The 19,122-nt window shown below is 43.2% G+C and overlaps 1 protein-coding gene across 6 annotated transcripts in view; it reads left to right on the forward strand.

Moving 5' to 3' along the window:
* KCND3 (potassium voltage-gated channel subfamily D member 3) overlaps positions 1-19,122 on the forward strand; it is a 266,574-nt gene that overhangs the window by 237,988 nt on the left and 9,464 nt on the right. For 3 of the 6 annotated variants that reach the window (XM_083444372.1, XM_083444373.1, XM_083444374.1), the window contains exons 5-8: positions 9,009-9,110; positions 9,236-9,328; positions 12,357-12,413; positions 16,690-16,937. In XM_083444372.1, coding sequence (XP_083300498.1) covers positions 9,009-9,110; positions 9,236-9,328; positions 12,357-12,413; positions 16,690-16,937 — 500 coding nt within the window. The remainder of the gene's footprint in view (positions 1-9,008; positions 9,111-9,235; positions 9,329-12,356; positions 12,414-16,689; positions 16,938-19,122) is intronic. The other 3 variants (XM_083444375.1, XM_083444376.1, XM_083444377.1) reach the window with 3 other exon arrangements.

Genomic DNA, 19,122 nt, shown 5'->3' on the forward strand with positions numbered 1-19,122 from the left:
CAGGCAATTGCCTTATTTCCTGCTAGATGCAGGTGGCAGTGACACCCACTGGAAGCAGTATTAAATGTTGCATTTACTGTTCCTAAAATATATCCTAGAAACAGAGATTGGTAGCAAAACACAGCAAACCCTTTGAACACAGCACAGTATTGTCGTGACTTGGCTCAGGCTCCGAGTGTCAGCTCAGATGAGTTAATAAGATTTGATGATTTAGCAACACAGCCACAGAGAAGATGCTGCAGGAATCTTAAATCATGTCCAGGATTGCATAGTGTTTTAAAACATCATGTTATCTTCAAAAAAGGCATGCAGAATTGACTGGATTCCCGCCCCCGCCCTGTTTCCTATATTGCTGCTCAATTTTTTTGCTACTAAGTCACATCCACAGAGAGACCTTTACCACAGAGATCAGTGTCTGTAACACAGAGTTGGACACAGCCTTCTAATTCTGTCAATAATAATACATAAATAAATAAATTGGAGAATATGATACTTAATGTCTTCTGAAATTTGCAGATTATTTATATATTAACAATTGCAGAGCAGTAATTCATTATATCCTGTTCTTCTACTAACATATCCAACAGCATAGATCAGAAACAATAATCATAAAATACAGTACCAGGAATGCAATAAACAAATGTACTAATCATGGTTATGGTTCTTATAGCACTTCAAGTGTAGAAAGTGCTCTGCAGAACTTATCTAGTCCTACTGAACAAAAAACATGGCTGTGTGTCATTACAGTTTTCGCTCACCCAAAGCGGCACTCAGAATGAACAAGATTGTGATTGGCTCTCAGTGAATCTGGCAGTAGAACTCTGAGTTCATCCAATTCAAGTACCAGCTTCTGTGTCAAGATCTTAAAAATATCATGGTGTTTCCACTTTGCTTACTGATACGTATTTTCCAGTAGTTCAGATGACGGATATGTACCATAGTACATGGTGTTGGAAATAAACAGGGAAACTAATCATTTGACACTCATAAAAAGGCTTTTTTGTTTTGTTTTTGAGTAGCTTAACTAAGAAAGCTTAAGTAACAAAAACAAGAAACAAGTTTGCAAATTTGCTGAACCACAAAGCAACTTCTGTGTTGCCCTCTTTTTTCATGCTCTCAAAAGTTGCTGCTTGCAGAGGGTAATGAAAATACAACTAAACTCGGAAGATGGTTTGCTGTACCTTTTTTTATATCTGCACCTCTCCATCCATCCATCCATCCTCCTTGTCAAGGGTTCTCAGCTTCATCCCTCCTCCTACCTGCTTTCCAGCCCTCACCCCCATCCCCAATGGTTCACTGGACTACTAACTTTATGTAGCAAATCAGAGGAAGGCTGCAGGAGGGTCAGGGTAGCAATTATCTCTTAAAACCTCCCCTCTTTTCTTTAAACCCCAAATGGCACTTCATAGCTTCTGGTTCCAGGTTTACCTGAAGTCCTGAACAGCAAGGGAGGAGGAAGGGGGATGCAGTGGGGGGGGGACCGCCCTGAGTGTCTTTGCTGAGACAGATGACATTTGGCAGTCGAGGGCAGGCGGCTTGCCGGATGTCCGTCATTGGCGGCTCACTCCGCCCCCATGGGCAGTTTGCTCCACCCCCAGCTGCAGGGCGCACATGCCGCTCCATGCACCTGAGCGGCTATCCCACACCTGGGAGGGCACCCTCCACGCCCCTCAGGAGCGCCCCCACCCCCTCAGGAGCGTGCCCCGTGTCCTGCCCTCCTCGGGAGCGCACCCACCCTGGGCAGCATGGGCATATGCTCTGCCACTGCTGAACAGAAGGGCTGCACAGAAGGGCAATGACTGGGATACGCTGCCACATTTTGCTTAATCCTGTACTGCAGCTAAATGATGGTACCAAAGCCGATGGTTTGAGAGGCCAAGTCTATGTTTCTGGCTCTCAGAAATATTATGGAGCCAAATATGCATTGCAAGACAGACTTCAGAAGACTGGTCGTGTTCCTGCATCTGCTAAGCTAAGGCTCTTGCATATGAAAGCTCGTGCCATAGTGAAGTGGTACCATGGGACTCTGCTGCAATTTGCAGCCTAAAGCCACTCATACCATGAAATGTAGCACACTTTGTCCTTTTCTCACTAACCCCCCCCCCGGTAGCTTGCAAATCTCTCCCCCCATTCTGAAATACAGTGTGTTGAACTGGAAGCAGCACACTGGATACGGTTTACTATTTGATGCCATGGCAACATGTCTTGGACTGTTCCTTTGGACTGAAATGGGCAAACGGAGAATGAGGATTTTTTGGCAGAGCTAGACTGTCTTGGTGTCCTGGCTCAGCCTCTAAATATTCTTCAGGGCTTCTTCTTTTCAGCAAAGAATGATTTTTCTGCTAATGAAGAGTCTGGCTTTAGATGCCTACAGCAACCTGAGACACATCCTCTGCTCAAATGCACTCTTGAAATTCACAGCCACGCTTCTCTGAGCACTTGTGTAATACTAGTGCTTAGGCTGTCTGCTCCCATTAATCACTGAAGGAACCGATTTGAGTTGGTTGACATTAGCTGTGTTGTTTTTTGAAGTTCAGAAATGTTGAGGCTGAAAGCATTACATGATTAATCATTACAGTAAATCAATTATTTCCTTAATTGCAAGTTACAGAGTAGATTGTTTGCTGGATCTTAATTAGAACCCTTCCCTCTCAAGATGAGCTCCATTCTGAAGACATTGCTATGAACAATCTGCTTACATTTCTGAATCAGTCAAGAGGAGCCTGCATTAAACATCTCCCATAATGAGACACGGTGGATATTATTCTTATTTTGAAAACTAATAGCCTCCCAGTTTTAAAACATCAAGACAAAAGTTAAACCCTGGTGCCATTTTATGGCATTCAGTTTCTATGTGCTGTTTCTAAAGAAACACAAATCTCCTCATAATATGGGGAAAGGGATTAATTACAGCATTGCCAAAGTGTAATGCATCCATCCAGGAGGATCTAAAGGACTCAAGTATTTTATCAGTGTCCATGAAGATGCATCTCAAGTTCTTTCAATTTCCTTCAACATTTACTCTCTAGCTGACCATGGCAGGAGCTGATAACTAAATAGTAAAAGATTCCTCTCCTAACTCTGGTTTTTGTTTTCTAAGTCTTGCTCAACAAATGTAGCATTCCTGCTGAGGAATCCTTCTGGGTAGATTAAGGGTAGGACTTGCTTTTCCTATTTGCTCTTCTCTTAATCTGTTATGTAAGTTAATTTTAGTCCTGTGGGCATTCCATAAGCTTCTTAGGCATGTGTAATGGAGATTCCAAAATACTGGGCCCAACTGATTTTGGGTTGTGGAGTGTCTTCTTACTGTTCAAATGATACAACACTGAGGGCATGTACCTTTATTTAGAAAGAAATTTCAGCTGGCAGCATCCAATTTATTGAGTTATTTATTTGGTGTTCTTATATATCACCTTTTTTGTCAAGGACCACCTCAGTGTCTTTTACATCAAAACAAATGGATCAATAAGGTTTGGGAGGGCGGATACAATTCAAAACCATCAGTGAAGCAATAGGTAAAGGTAAAGGGACCCCTGACCATTAGGTCCAGTCGTGGCCGACTCTGGGGTTGCGACGCTCATCTCGCTTTATTGGCCGAGGGAGCCGGCGTATAGCTTATGGGTCATGTGGCCAGCATGACTAAGCCGCTTCTGGCGAACCAGAGCAGCAGACAGAAACGCTGTTTACCTTCCCGACCTATTTATCTACTTGCACGTTGACGTGCTTTTGAACTGCTAGGTTGGCAGGAGCAGGGACCGAGCAATGGGAGCTCACTCCATCACGGGGATTCGAACCACCGACCTTCTGATCGGCAAGTCCTAGGCTCTGTGCTTTAACCCACAGCGCCACAGCAATCAGTAAAAAATGCAAGACTAGAAACTGAAAAATTATAATAAACTAAGCATGTCCCCATGCACCAGAAGCCCATCAATGCCATGGCCATCCACACCTCCAAGAGGAGGGAGTTGCTCAGCTGGGGCACCACCACAAAAAAAAAGCCCTGCTCCTGGTTCCCACACAACAGGCTACCCTAGCTGATGGGACCAGAAGCAGCCCCCAGTCTGCCCACCCAATCTCAGGGCTCAGGCTGGTTGATAGACAGTGGTACCTTGGTTTATAGACACTTCAGGTTACAGACTCCACTAACCCAGAAATAGTACCTAGGGTTAAGAACTTTGCTTCAGGATGAGAACAGAATTCATGTGGCAGCAGCGCGGTGGCAGCAGGAGACCCCATTAGCTAAGGTGGTACCTCAGGTTAAGAACAGTTTCAGGTTAAGAATGGACCTCCAGAACGAATTAAGTTCTTAACCCGAAGTACCACTGTAATGAGAAGCACTGTGACAAATACCTAACTCCCATACTGGTGTGTGTGTATGAGTGTGCATGCATGCAAGTGTAAGGGATGGGGTGGATTATTTGTACAGTGGTGGCATGAATAGCAGGTAACAAACCACTGTTTAGTTTGACGTCATGTATGCTGTCCAGCAACTGAATTTCATTTCATTTTACTGCTTTGTTACAATGGTGCAGAGCTGGAAGAAAGCCAAATATCAACAGAGACCAAAACTCAAACACTGTTTCTCAACAATGTTAGCCAAGCATCAATTCCCAGCTTGTGTGTGGTTGACTACAGGTGTCCAATACATGAACATGCAACAATCTACATGTCAGAAGGATTATTACACATTGTTATCTGTGTCTAATAGTCATGCAGTATCCAACATGGAAGCAACGTCTGTGCTGGAACTTTGTAATGTGTGACGTGGCCCTTAGAAATCTGATAAGGCAGCATTGAGAGCCCAGCCAAGGGAAGGGACCAGCCTCACCATTGTATAGCCCTTGCTGCAGTCCCTGAGGCCATTAACACCATTCTCTGTTCCCAGTCTTTTGACGTTGAAGCACAAAATCAGTCTTTGCTCCTTGTGGCTCTGCCATCAATTCCATTGCATGACCTTGTAAAAGTACATTCTGGAAATAATGACTCACTCCTTATGGTTGTTTGGAGATTTATGTAGTCCAAGGTGAGATTGCTAAGCACACTTTTTAAATGCTATATAAAATGCAATATAGAAAAGATTTTGTAATTGCATGCCAATACAATAAAAGTGATCTATAGTGGCATCATGATAATGGTAATGATACATATTTTTCTAAGAATCTGTAGGCAACACTGGAAAGGGATTCCCTAAAACATCTTGTTGAACATCAACCTAAGTTTAAGGAGCTCCTTTGAATGCATAATTGCCATTTTAATGGGTCTAATGGTGTTTGAAAATCCCAACCACTCAACGCAAAAAATAAATTGATGGAAGTGATCACAGAAGACATGCTGTGAAATTGAGGTGGAGTTCAGGGTCAGGGAGTTTAAATTAAACAAGCACACACACACAATCCTTAGCCATGTAGTTTCTAGAGCTGCTGCTGCTGCTGAAAAGGGGAAATGAAAGAATCCTATTTTCAGTGTATCAAAAAGGCCTCACAGCCTGCATCTAGTTAGCTCCTTCCTCTCCAATTCTGGGCAAACCTTGTCCTTGAATCAAAAAGTAAGTGATGTACACAGCCCATTCACAAAATCTGGGGCTTTGTAATATACACAAAAGCCTATCAGGCAGAGCCTGACATAACAGATACTTTTAAAATAGGTGATGTCCTTATTAGGAGAACAGTTTGATGAGGCCGGGAAAATAGGTCGCCCAGGGTAGGCCAGCTGATCTGCTTTACTGCGCTTAAACAAGCGGGTGAAAATGTCTGTATTTTTCAAGTTTCAGTTACAATGCGTGAAGATAACAAAATATTCATTTGCCATAGTTACACATTTCAAAACCTGATCCAATGCTTTGTTCCTAGGTATTTTAAGAAGCTCCCAAACAGCATAGCTATGCCACTCAAGGGGCTCTTTTGGGGTGTGGAGGGGGGTAATGCAGATACGGAAAAAGAAGTGAGGCAACCTGCAATGAAACTGACATGACTCAAGCAGTGGAGCACTTTTCAGGACGGACCATGGCTCAGTGATGCACTGCATGCTTTTCTCGCCAAACAAGGGTCACCAATCCAATGCACAGGCACCATAGAAGCCACAAAAGCCTTTAATGACCCTAGGCTTTAATGACCCTAGGCTTTAATGACCCTAGTCCACCTAGAAATAAAATGATCAGGGAAGACAGGTGGCAGGGACTGGCTGGACACTGAGGAGTGGGCACTGGGAGAAGGGAGGTTGGAGACTGACTTGGAAGAAGGGATCAGTGATCTGGGGGAGCCAGGAGATGAGAGTCAGAGGCAAGAGAAGCTGCAGGATTGTAGAACAGGTGCAGGAGCAGTTAGAGATAGGTCAAGCTGGTGTAAAGTCAAGGGTTGCCACTCCTCCTACTCCTGCCCTACCTCTCCTGCTCCACTTTCCCCAGGACCAAAAGAGGATTGAAGCGGGAGGAGCAGAGGGTTACACACAGGTGTAGTCTTTGCCTGCTTGCAGAAAACTTAGGTGGGAGAGCTGAGGTTGGGGTGGGACCTCTCTCTGTTGTTGCAACTGCCTCATCGGGTACACACGTAGGAGCAGCTGAGAGACGTAGGACTGACGGACATGCCTTTTCTGAACTTGCAAGTGTACGTTTGACAAGAAAGAGTTAATTCCTCACTCTGGACGTTCCTCACCTGACAGCCCCATGACAGATAGGTGCTGCAGAGCAGCAACAGCTGAAAGGCATGTGCTCTACCTGTGGACCTGCCCGTCTTAGAAAGGCTTCTCCAGGGTCCTAGACAGGCACACCCAAGAAACTAACAAGCAAAAAGAAAGCAGCTGAAAAATTCATTTAGAGTAGCTTTAGAGTGGCTTTTTGGACACAGCAGTCTGAACTGTGATAGAATGCCAATGATATGATGTTGCCACTAAGTGCTGGGACAATGTCAAAGGGTCCACTAGCTGGGGAAAGAATACATTTCAGTCCACTGCAATGATGGAACAACAGCCGTAATTAACTCGAAAAGGCTTCTGTTTCCTTTTGGAAAAGATGAATGCTGCTCTCTCACGGCGATGCAGGTGTGAAACGTCTTGGGAAGAAATATTGGCTCTGCATAAGTGCTGATTATTAATAAGCTATATAACTACTCAACTGCAGCTCTTCACCTTTAGCGTGGGCTGAGATTCCAGTTATTTCAAGCAGATGAAGTTGCTTGTCATCCATGCAGTGCTGGGGATCCCACACGCCTTGTGTGTACATCTCAGATTAGTCATTAACAAGCAACACAGAAACGCTGGCTCATTGGCACAGCTGTGTGGCAAATGAGGACCCGTTACTTTTTCTGCAAGTAACCTCTGCTTCCTGTAAATTACAACACTTCTGTGTAGAAAAGAATAGTTGATGTGGAGATTTTTCCATTCTCTTTGCATGAATTCTCATTTCCTTTCCCACCCCACTGCATACCATGCAACATCGATTAAGTAGTTTGTGTTTTACTTTCATGTTGTAAATAAGAAGGCAGAGAGCTAGCCTAATGGCATATGCAAAGCCAAATCAGTGATGTACTTAGGGAGTTTTAGACTCTAAACTTAATGGCTTTATAGGGGAGCCCACTTAAGTAGTGAGTATGCATTATTTCAAAGTGTAATAAACCAGTACTTTGGGGGACCCTCTGCTTGTTATGCCCTGAGGTCACCACTAACCCATGGATAATGGGTATTGTTTTGGATAATGATATTGTTGGGGGTGCACATGGTTCATTCTCCTCTGTAACATGGCAAGTGATCATGGGGCGCACCTTTTGGCATGTCTTGGAAGCCAAAAAAGGAGAGACAAAGCCTTGAAACGATGCTCAAATGATTTTTTTACATGTGAAATATATACAATGCATTTTGGTGTACCACATTCTTCCGCTTATTGTACCAACTCACTGTAAAAATCACACTCTATTATTCCCTCCCCCAGCTTAGGCGGTGAGAGGGACAGCACTTTTTGCCTCCAGTCCCCTGACCTGAAAGTGAACCGTGGAGGTCAGCTGCAAAACATTTTAGCAAGGAGGGGGGCTGCATTTGGCTCCTAGTTGCTGCCTCCATTCAGTTCTTCTGATGATTCTTGGGCTGCACGCACCTGCCCACCTTTCAGAGCCAGTGTAGGAAATGTTCTGGTTACCACTTAATTAGGGCCATGTAGGATTTTCTTCCTGGAGGTCCTGGTTGGCCTTGGACATGGCAAACTTTTTGCCTACTTCACTCTGGCTTAGTTTTGGTAGTTTCCCCACATTTCCATTTGGTGGACACAGCATGGGGTTGAGTTATTCGGGAGTGATGAGCACTTTGAGGCACCTTCTAGAAGACGAAGGGGTGCTTCCTCATACCTGCCCACCAATGCCTCATGGCTGGAGAACAGGGGCGGGACAGAGCCTTGCTTGATGACTGGCCTGCTCAACCACTCACTGCCACATGGCTGGAGGGGGCATGAGAAGGTCAAAATTCCCTTGGCACAGCTAACAAGCTGGCAAAGAAAAGCTAGGAATAGGGCATTAACTGACAAGGGAGCTCACACAAAAATCCAAGAATTAGGTTACAGGTTCCTATGCCCCAGATTCATAGGAGGCCACACAGTTTGGATCTTGTTAGAATAGCAGAGTTACCTGTTTGCAGATTCCAAAACTTCATGTCTGGTCCCTTGTTAAGAGGTGGGGTGTGCAAATTAATACTGATTCTTGCCCTCGAGAAGGTGATACAGGAACATAGGAAGCTGCCTTATACTGAGTCAGGCGATTGAGCCATCTAGCTCAGCAGTGTCCATGCTGACTGGTAGCAGCTCTCCAGGGTTTGAGGCAAGGGATCTGTCCCAACCCTACCTGGAGGTGGCAGGGGTTGATCATGAGACCTTCTGCATGCAAGGCAGATGCTACACCACTAAGCCCCACCCCTGCCAAACTGTGTTGGCCACATTTCATCACAAATAAATTTGTTGAGCATCAATCACTTCAAGACCCCCACTACCATCATCAACTCTCTCTTTTTCTCTCACTTTCTCTGGCTTACAGTCCTCTTGGTACTGCTCTTCTCCATTTTTGGTTCAGCAACATGGCTTGGGCCAGAACTGGGTGGAAGGATTAGGGCCTCTCCTCACACTACAATTTAACAAGGTGGGGGCGCTTTTCACATCTTTTTCGTCGCTCATCTTTTCCATTCTGCATTTTCAGATGCAGACCTGATTGCCTTTTTCTCTGTGCCAGCGGTCTCATTGCAAATGCCTTTTCTCTCTGTTTAGGGATCTATGAAAGATGAACACAACATCAGCAAAGCCACTTCTATAATTGAAAGTCAGCATCACCACCTACTGCACTGCTTGGAAAAAACAACTGTAAGTAGCAACAGGAAGCCTTCTAACTTTGAATCTCACACTCTTGGGGGTGATTTCAATTGAAGAAGATGCAGGGATACTACAAAGTAAACAACACAAATACATAGATTTATGTACCCTGGGAGACATAAAAATATGTTATTAACAGTTGATGGGATGTGCTAAATATTTTATACACGCCTTAGTTCCAGCACCATGTTTTTTTAAAAAAATGTGTTGCACCAAGCAACCCAACAGGTAGCTTCTCTCAGGACTCAACATGTCTTTTTGCTTTGTTGACCTTCAGACGCTTTCCTTTTAAAAAGCACCAAAGTCTGATGCCTAGCAAAATATTGCCACCGAGAATTAAAGGCAGAGATGCTCAGGGTTTGCCCTTACTAGTAGTTGGCTTTGGGTTGGTGCCAACTTGAGATGCCTGCTGTGCACACCTGTCTTGCACTGCCTTCAAGTTGTTGGATTATACCCAGGAATCAAAGCAGCATGGCATACTCCAAGGTGAAAGCTGACTGCTCAGAATATGGGCAAAGGCCTCCATTTCAACTACTGTATACTACAGTGAACAGTGTACAACAGCCCTGAGAATAGAATGATGTGACATTTGCCTGAGACCTGCACATAAAAGCAGTCTTCTTTGCAGGTAGCCAATGCAAGAATGAGCCTCACAATGCACATCCCCATTCAGTTGTTACACGTGGCTACTTGGCCACAACTAAAGCTGCACTGGGACCCGTATCTGTGTTGTCTTTACCCCTTCGACACCACTTCTTCAGAACATTAGATTATTATCCATCTCCAGCTGCCTGTGCCTCTGTTTCTGCAGTGCAGCAGCAGACCACCCTAAACACAGGCAGCATACGTGAGAAAAGCAGATACCTTTTCCCATAAGGAAACTCAAGGGCGGGTGCAGAATGCACAGCCCATGTTGATCTTGCTGTCGTTTCCGCCAGCTGTAGGAGCAGGTAGAAGGCACCACATCCAGAGGCATGGCACATATGGACTGCAGAGACTAATGTGTTGCATGAGCATGTTCAACGCCCCCACCCAAGAAATAAGCCCTATCAATATGCCTTGGGTAATATCTCCATGATGAGACATTTATTCATAAACAAGCATCACTGTGCATTTCTGTCATATTCATTTGAGAAGGGGGTGGGGGGAATAAAGCTAAAGGATGAAGTTTGCTATCCCTGTTATCAAATGGATAAACAGAGATCCAGTCTGGTATGGGAGTAAACAGAATGTTGGAAGTAGAGTGAAGAGATCTCAATTCAAATTCTCCCGCAGCCACGAATCTTGCTGGGTGGCCTTACACAAATTACCTACCTCACAAGGTCATTGTGGGGAGTGAAATGTAGGTATCTTTATGTATGCTTTATGTAGACACTATAGAGGAAATAAGGGGGTGGAACAGTGGTGAAGAAATAGGAGCACTGTTTATGCAAATGCTATTCAGACAACAAATATGTGTAGAATCAACATGGGGAAAGGGGCACAATAAACTGATATATTATTCCATTTATATTGCCTCCTTCCTCCCAGTGGAGCCCAGGGCAACAAACAAGTGACAAAATAATTTAAACACCTTAAAACAATTCCAATACAGACACAGACTGGGAAATCTCAGTATTGCAATTTAAAAAGCTTGTTAAAAGAGGAAAGTCTTAGGCACCAAAAGTCAAGAGATGGTGCCTGCCAATTATTTAAAAGGATGAAATTCCAAATTGAAGACGTCACCACACTTAATGCCCAATTCCTGCATTAACCAACCTCTTCAACTTGGGCATCGATTGGGTCATGTATGTACATAAGCTCTGTTCAGAGGGCACAAACCACTCCTGTCCCCTGCATTGATTATACATATATTTGTTGGCTGAAAAGAACATCGGTCTCAACAATGGTGAGAAGCTACTGAAGGGATTGCCATTGGGTCAGTTTTAGTATAATAAAAAACAGAGGAAGGGGAAATAGGAAAAAGAGTTTCTAATGCCTTTAAAGCCGATTGGTTAAAGAAGCAATTAATGACCAAGATATATATGAATTAAGCTGATAGGAAATATAATAAATTATTTCCCATCTATCCTCCAAGCTGAGATCCTAATGTAAATATGTATAATGCTTTATCAGAAATGACGGGGGGGGCAGGGGTTGGAATCAGATGTGGCTCATTGCAACTTTGATCAGTGATAAATGGCTATTTGGTTATAGGAAGGGGTATGCTACTGGCCTAAACCATCCATCATTTTCAACACAGAAGTTGTCATCCACGGACTGACATGCAGCATGTTTGGTGTATGTTTTTCAGTGCACCCATCACAACAGTTCAGTCAGCATTTGTGCTGAAAATGCATGTCTTTCCATCATATTTACTTACTTAATCAATCAAGAAAGCATTGCACTAACAAAAGAAATTGTTGTGATAATTTATGGATTGTTGAAACACCAAAGTGTCATTCTACAACGGTACAAAGTTGTCAGCGGAATGAGGAATGACCTACACATAAAAGAGTTTTACGAACAGTTTTGAAAGGGTAATTCACCTTTTCCTCAAACCAGAAATCAGATTCATTGTATCACCTACGCCTTTTGAAATTCAGTGTCATTCTAAGCTGTGGTTAATTATTTCCAAACTCAGGCAATTGCTCAGAACAAAACCTGTAAAATAAACAAAGATAAAACAAAGAAATAAATTCAAGAGCCATACCCCTTATTCTGTATCACAATACATCCCATATTTTCTTCAGCAGCACTACTTATTTTACTCTAATTCAGCTCTATGGCTTTTAGTTGCTCAGGTGCTGCCATCTGGGGGTGCTTCAGATAAATGGCTTATAATATTTTATTCTGGGCCACTTGGCTCTCAAAGGAAGCCCAAGCATCTTATTGGTGTAATGCGAAATGTGTTAAAGGAAATGTCATATTGCCCATTCAAACTTGTGTGATGCCATGTGGAATGCTGGGAGTTGATTTTGGAATGCTGGGATGGACAATCAATGGTGTTTTTATCTTTTGTTGACATGTTGTCCTGTAGGGATTGTCCTATCTTGGGGATGATCCCCTGTTATCTGTACGAACTTCCACCTTCAAGGTATTTCCTTCTTAATTCAATCCATTTGCTGCAGTCTCTGTGCCATGTCTTGAGTGTTGTTTCCTTCCTTGTTGCTGATCCCGTTTTTAGCAGATTGTGCATGCTGGTGCTCTTTTGCTCTCTGGTGGCTTCCAGTGTTATTAAGACTGTCCAATGGAAAACGGCTTTATCTGTTTTTTTCCCACCCTTTCTAGCTCAAAAAAGGAATATGCTAAATATGAATGTTAAGTTATCTGCCCTCTGTGGTTGTGGGAGTTGTGTATGTTCTGAGATCTTATCCTTTCTCGCTCCTGTGTTAGGTATTAGACACCACTCATCTCTCCCCTGTTTTGTGTGATGTATATTTCCCTGATCTGGCTAAAATTGCTATTCTAGGTTACACAACATTACATTTCTAGAGTATTCTTTATGCATTATGGGAGTAGCGTGGAAACTGCTGTCAAAACATTCAAAAGCCTGGTGCCTCGTGGGTGCTGCCAATCACTGTCCCACAGGATTATCTCCTTTGATCTTGGCCAGGTGTCGAGTACGTGGGAAGACCTGCCGGCATGACCCTACCCATATACTAGCAGGCTTTTAAAGATTATGATAGTTCCACAGAATAAAGTTGCAGGTAAAAAAAGGTCCTGTGACATATGATGGGCACCTCTTTCCTGGAATTGGAGTCCTAGGTGGAAGCTTTCTCACAAGTTGTCTTCCTACCTGAAAGCACAGAATGACAGCTCTGTGCAATTCAGCTGGGTTGATTATAAAATATCAGCATCACCTTTCCCCTAACCATGTCGTTCTCCCTAACATTTGCCATCCTAACCGCTTTGCTTAGGTCTATCTCTGCTTCATAATGTTAAATCAGGAAGGTCATGATAAAATCAAGATACTTATGCTCCTGACAGACAGCTAACACGTCTTTGTCCTTCTGTGGTAAACTACAAGCAGAATTGCACATGGCTTTCTGCACTACTGGGATTGTTGAGCTCCTCCAATGTGTACATCCTATGTTCCTTCTACACCAGTGGACATGGCATAGCTGCTGTGGGTAAGGCCATTTGAAGCTCAGCACACATTCGGTATAACTTTGTGGTGGGTATTATTTTATGACTCTTATTGATTGATTTATTATGCATATTAAAATTATCAGTACAATGTTTTTCCAGTGGGGGTTTTCTCCATGAGAGATATAGCAGTATGACCACCATAATGTTAAATTTTGTATAATGGTGGAGTCCCTAAGATGGTTGGATGTCATATGGCAGGCATGACCAACAGGTAGATCGTGATCTACTGGTAGATTGCGGGGTGTTCCTGGTAGATCCTGGTTGATCTCTGGCCTCTCAGCGATCTCCTTACAAAAAAGAAAAAACAACAACCCAACTTTGGCTTCCTAAAAGAAAGCTCCACTACTTTGGGTAGATCACTGCCAGATTTTTATACTGTGAGTAGATCGCAGTCTATTGGGAGTTGGACGTCCCTGTCATATGGTAACCTCCTTCCAGCAACTTCTGCAGTCTAGCTGGTGCCAAATGCATTGCTCTGCTTTCCTTTGGACATCAGAGGGGCCAAGGAGGGGGGTCTTGTTGTCTGGGCAACACTGGATAACCATGCACACCGCCCAGGCTTGCGCCTCAAGGTGTTGACTTTGGTTCTGCTAACGCAGCAAAAACATGGAAGGAAGCCGTGGCAAGTTACTTGTCTCTGCAGCCACAGCAGGCGCTGTGATTCTCCAGCAGTTTGACTTCACCCCCCCCGAGGTGCACTCCATTGTATCTCAAGACAGATGGGTGCCAACAACAACGATTCTGCAGGACCATGATACTTTATGAAAAGAATGCAGATTTTAGGAAATTGATTTTTTCAAAAAAGCTTTTACCCTCTGCCATGACTAAGGGTTGTAACCACAACATTATAGCATTATGGGGCTGTTGTTTTTTAACAAGAAAAAAACATACTACAGTCAGAAAAGTGTTTTAGTGATATTTAAATGATTGGTTTCAGAAACAAAAATTATGCCCGTGTCATAAAATGCACCCATCACAAATGTTATATGTGCTGAGCTGTGATTAAGGTCACTTTCCTAATATCTCACTTCCTACATAAAAACCATGCCTGTTGAAAAATATGGCACATTAGGCAGCTATGCCCATGGAGGTTGTGTTCTGAATAAAGATGGACTTTCTTCAGTCTGAGAAAGATGGATGCACCACATGGAAATTCATGATGAGAATAATTGGATAACGGTATTGTGTGGATTCCCCTAAAAAGTGAGTGAAGCATGACAATTCTGCACTAAACGCCTATGGTTGTATCCAGTCTTCATAATGCTCAGAGTATACCTATTGAAATGAATGGACATGACTGAGGTCCACCAATCTCAAGGGATCTACTCTAAGTAAAAATTAATTGGCTACAGCACCTAAAGTTGGGGTATGTCTGCATCAGCGCTGCTTGTTGCATTGCTTTTCATTTCAGTTTGCTGCTGGGGGTACAACCTACACAGGTTTCATTTTCTTCAAGCTCCAAAAAAAAAAAATTCATGCAAAGGAGGTGGTTGGCATATGATGCACATTTGCCAGTTTGTATTCCACTTCTTGGCCTTCTTGCTAGTCTTTGTCTTGCCCTTTATCGCTTACTAGTCTCTTTTCTATAATGGTAAAATTGCACCATATGCCAGCATTCCTCTCTACCTTATTTAATTTCATTTGCGAACTTCTTTTAGTAGAACCTAAACCAGAGTGCTTTGCAATCCCCACTTGAAATTCCTCCTCCCCTATTTGGGGCAAATTGCATCAAATTTAGAGATGTGCATAAAGGCGAAAATGTGCTGATTCTATGTTTATTCACATTTTAATAAACAATTCTCTGAGGAGTAAGTCCTTCTGTAGGAGGGGGGTGCTCAAAGATTATCTCCCAAACCCATAAATGACAGGAATGAAATGAAGCGAATGAAATGTGACAAGAGTTTTGGCCTGGGGAAAGGAGTGTAGTCCCACAAGTAATCTTCAAACATTTTCCACACATATGTGCTTCCTCTTCTCTCAGACTTGAAAAAAGTTAGACACAACTCCACCCTACAGCTCCAGAAGCAAGATTAATTGGGGGGGGGGGGTGGAAATAGCAATGCATCTTGGGTAATTGGATGCATATTCACAAAAACTTGCTAATTTCTCGTCCAACAAGGTAAGAGACCTTTCTTCAAATTTATCATGGAAAGATTTATCATGGAACTTTTCACATGAAGTACTCTTAATTATTTTGGGTTGTATCCAAATTCTGGTCCTATTCAGAGCAGACCCGATGAAATTAATGGATTAACTTAGTTGGGTACAAGATTTATATTAATTAATTAATTAATTAATTAATTAATTTCAGGATTTTTATCCTGCCCAACAACATTAATATTTGTAGACAACTTATAAGGCATAGGAGATGAAGGAAGACACAAATAGGAGTAGTTCTTAGCAGTGACAAGATCACAACCAGATGATCTTATACACCCTTGAGGACCTCAGTCATACTAGATACGATCATCATGCCATTAGCTCTGGCACAGACACTCCTGTTGCTGAATACATTTTGGGCACTGAACAAAATCCTGAATGTCTGTTTATAGGCTTGTTTTTGAAGCATAGTAAACCCAAAACACATCTTAAAACTCAATCAATAGCAGTATTGCAGACTTGGGTACTGCCAAGAGCAGGAAGTTCCACAGTCAAGGGGCAGCCCTCAAGGACATTTCTATTTGGGGTTCCTCATAAAATTATGGCTGCAAAGTTAACGCATAGTGAAAAAAGCTATTTCAGCAAGTAGCTGGGTATGAACTGGTTGGATGAGAAGGGCACATATGTGTTCAAAAAGCAGGTTTCCTTGGGAAAATAAGCAGAAATCAAACACATTTCAGATATTACCTGAAGGACCACTGAGCAAATGCATAAGTGTCTTCCACTTTCAGCTGCAATGGCGGCACTTCCTGTCAATGCCTGAGAAGGAACCTCAGCAAAAAAAATTAGTATGTTGGCTGTAGATATGGATGGATACAGCTGGAGCACGTTTCCATCTGCAAGTGTCCTTTTCAACATTACAGGAAGTGCCACCAGCCAAATGCTGAAGAGCCAATTGGCTTCTTGAAAGAGAGTTATGTCATGGTTGCCCAAAGCACGACCAAACAGAATATGCAAAGGTCCTTGTTTGAAAGTTTAGTCGCCCTCCAGGTGGTGGTGGCGGCGGTTGTTTAAAGTCATCTCAGGAAGTTCCTGACATTTGCTGACGTTCTCCCTGACAGAACCATGAGTTCATTGATGAGCAGATGTTTGAGCAGAACTGTCTGGAGAGCTCGATGCAGAATTACCCGTCCAGCCGCAGCCCCTCCCTTTCGAGCCACCAAGGCCTGAGCACCTCCTGCTGTTCCCGCCGCAGCAAGAAGACAACCCACCTCCCTAATTCCAGTGTGCCAGCGACCCGGCTGCGGAGCATGCAAGAGCTCAGCACCATACACATCCAGTGCAGTGAGCAGCCCTCACTTACAACAAGGTACGGTAGGAGGAACCCCCTGGTCTAGGAAAGAGGGTTTTAGCAGACATGTCTCTGAGCCCAAGCAAGTTCATCCAGGCAGTGTGTTGAGCTGGCGTCCGGGATGCTTTTCCCATGCCACAAGTCCAGCGTAGCAGAGCTGAAATGAAATTTAGTGCAAATTGGAAGACATTTTTAAAATAATCCATGAGGATTTGCACTGCGCATTTTCACATTCTACCGGTGGGGGGGGGGGTTACCGATACAGAAAATGAGTGTTTGGCACCTCCCTGTGGGGAGGTAGATGTTTCTACTCTCAGCATTACTGTATCATGGCAGTTGCTAGGAAGCAGATGGCTGATAATGCTAGGATTAAGAATCTACAAATAACCATTTCCCCTAAGCAGTTTCAGGCACCATATAGTAAGCTTTTAAGTGGCTAGCATGTGACACCCAGGCATCTGAATCTACCTTTCTTTGGTGATTTCCGCCATGGACATTCGTAAGGCCCATTCAACGTGGCGAAACATCGCAATTTTCTGCTTCCTGAAAAACGTTCAGAAAGGGAGTCAGATGTGGAGAGTTGCCGTCTGGAATCATATTAAGCATTGCAAGACTATTAAAAATACCAACAATTCACTGTGAAATAAACTCTTACATAGGCCAAAATGTTGTGTGAATCAGCCTACAGTCAGGGCAGCTTATGTCAAAAGCAAATGAGATCTAGTATAATGTTTAAGGAGAAAGCAGTCAAGCCTACACTGCTGGAAGAGAAAGATAATTTTAACATACACTTGCCATTGCTGCATAATAAGCAGAAATGAGCAGCTGCAGATCTTATTGCCAGGGAGATGCTGTTCTGGGGGAAAAATGATACCTGCTAATATTTTCCTGTTATGCAACTATTAAATGAAATGAGGACGGTATATGGGTTAGGCAACTGTTCATATAGGAATAATCTGAAATATATATTGGTTTGATTGTAGATCATATGGTTGTGTTCAGCAGGAAATAGGTGATAACTGAAATTTCTTAATTCTTAAAAATTGAAGTGGCAAAAGAAAGTGCAGCAGTGTTGTGAGTGGGTCGATTTCTTCACCCCACGTTTAATTTGTGTATCTGCTTCAGGCTAAGGACATATTGGATAATACCAAACTGTTCTTTGCACTTTTTTAATGTGGCTCATACTATTTCCTAAGCTTATTCTGCCATCTGGACCCTTCCCAACCCAACACTGACACTTGCACAGCACACAGATCCCCCTGTTGTGGGATATAAAATTAATAATTCTGTGGCCCCTCCTAAAACCACATACAAGTAGTGATGCTACCAGAACACAAAATCATTCAGTTCTCAAGTCAGATTTTACTATGCTTATGATTTTCAAATGGATAATGAGCCCTGACTTCAATCCAACAAACTATTCTCATCATTCAAATGAGAATGATTGCAATTTCTACACCTGTGCAAGGGAGCATTCTTAGAATTTTTGCTGCAATATGAGGTGACCTGCCAGACCCTTTTCTGAAGAAGACCAGAAATGTCCCTGGAAGTGCAATCACATAGCAATGTTTCCAGGATCTGTATGGAAAGGGGGAGAAGATGGCTGTCCCATGTCATGATGTGGGGCAGCCATTTTTCTGGTTCACAATCTTGTATTATGCAAGTTTACATTTGAAATTACTTTGAAATCTTATAACAGAGAGAGCTCTGAATTGCTGATGTTAGGTTCAAAACACGGTGAGCAAATCGGGAGTTGTCTGCAATATTTCTATCTCACCTTTCTGCCTGGAAACTGGCCTGCAAGGCAGCTAACACTGTAAAAGCCCACACCTATAATAAACACAATAATAACACAATAATAAAATAACACAATAATAAAATTATTTTAAAGACAGTAATAACCTTATTTTATGAAGACTCTGGGAGGAACCTGTCCTGCCTCCAGCCATCCCCTCAAAGAGCAGGTTCCTTTGGTCTCGGCAGCTGCCCTTGCACATTCAACACAGCACAAGGTTAGGTAAAGGTAAAGGGACCATTAGGTCCAGTCGTGACCAACTCTGGGGTTGCGGCACTCATCTCGCTTTACTGGCCGAGGGAGCCAGCGTACAGCTTCCGGGTCATGTGACCAGCATGACTAAGCCACTTCTGGCGAACCAGAGCAGCGCACGGAAACGCCGTTTACCTTCCTGCCAGAGTGGTACCT

Source organism: Podarcis tiliguerta (genome assembly GCF_965153285.1).
Source record: "Podarcis tiliguerta genome assembly, chromosome: 6".
Taxonomy (NCBI): domain Eukaryota; kingdom Metazoa; phylum Chordata; class Lepidosauria; order Squamata; family Lacertidae; genus Podarcis; species Podarcis tiliguerta.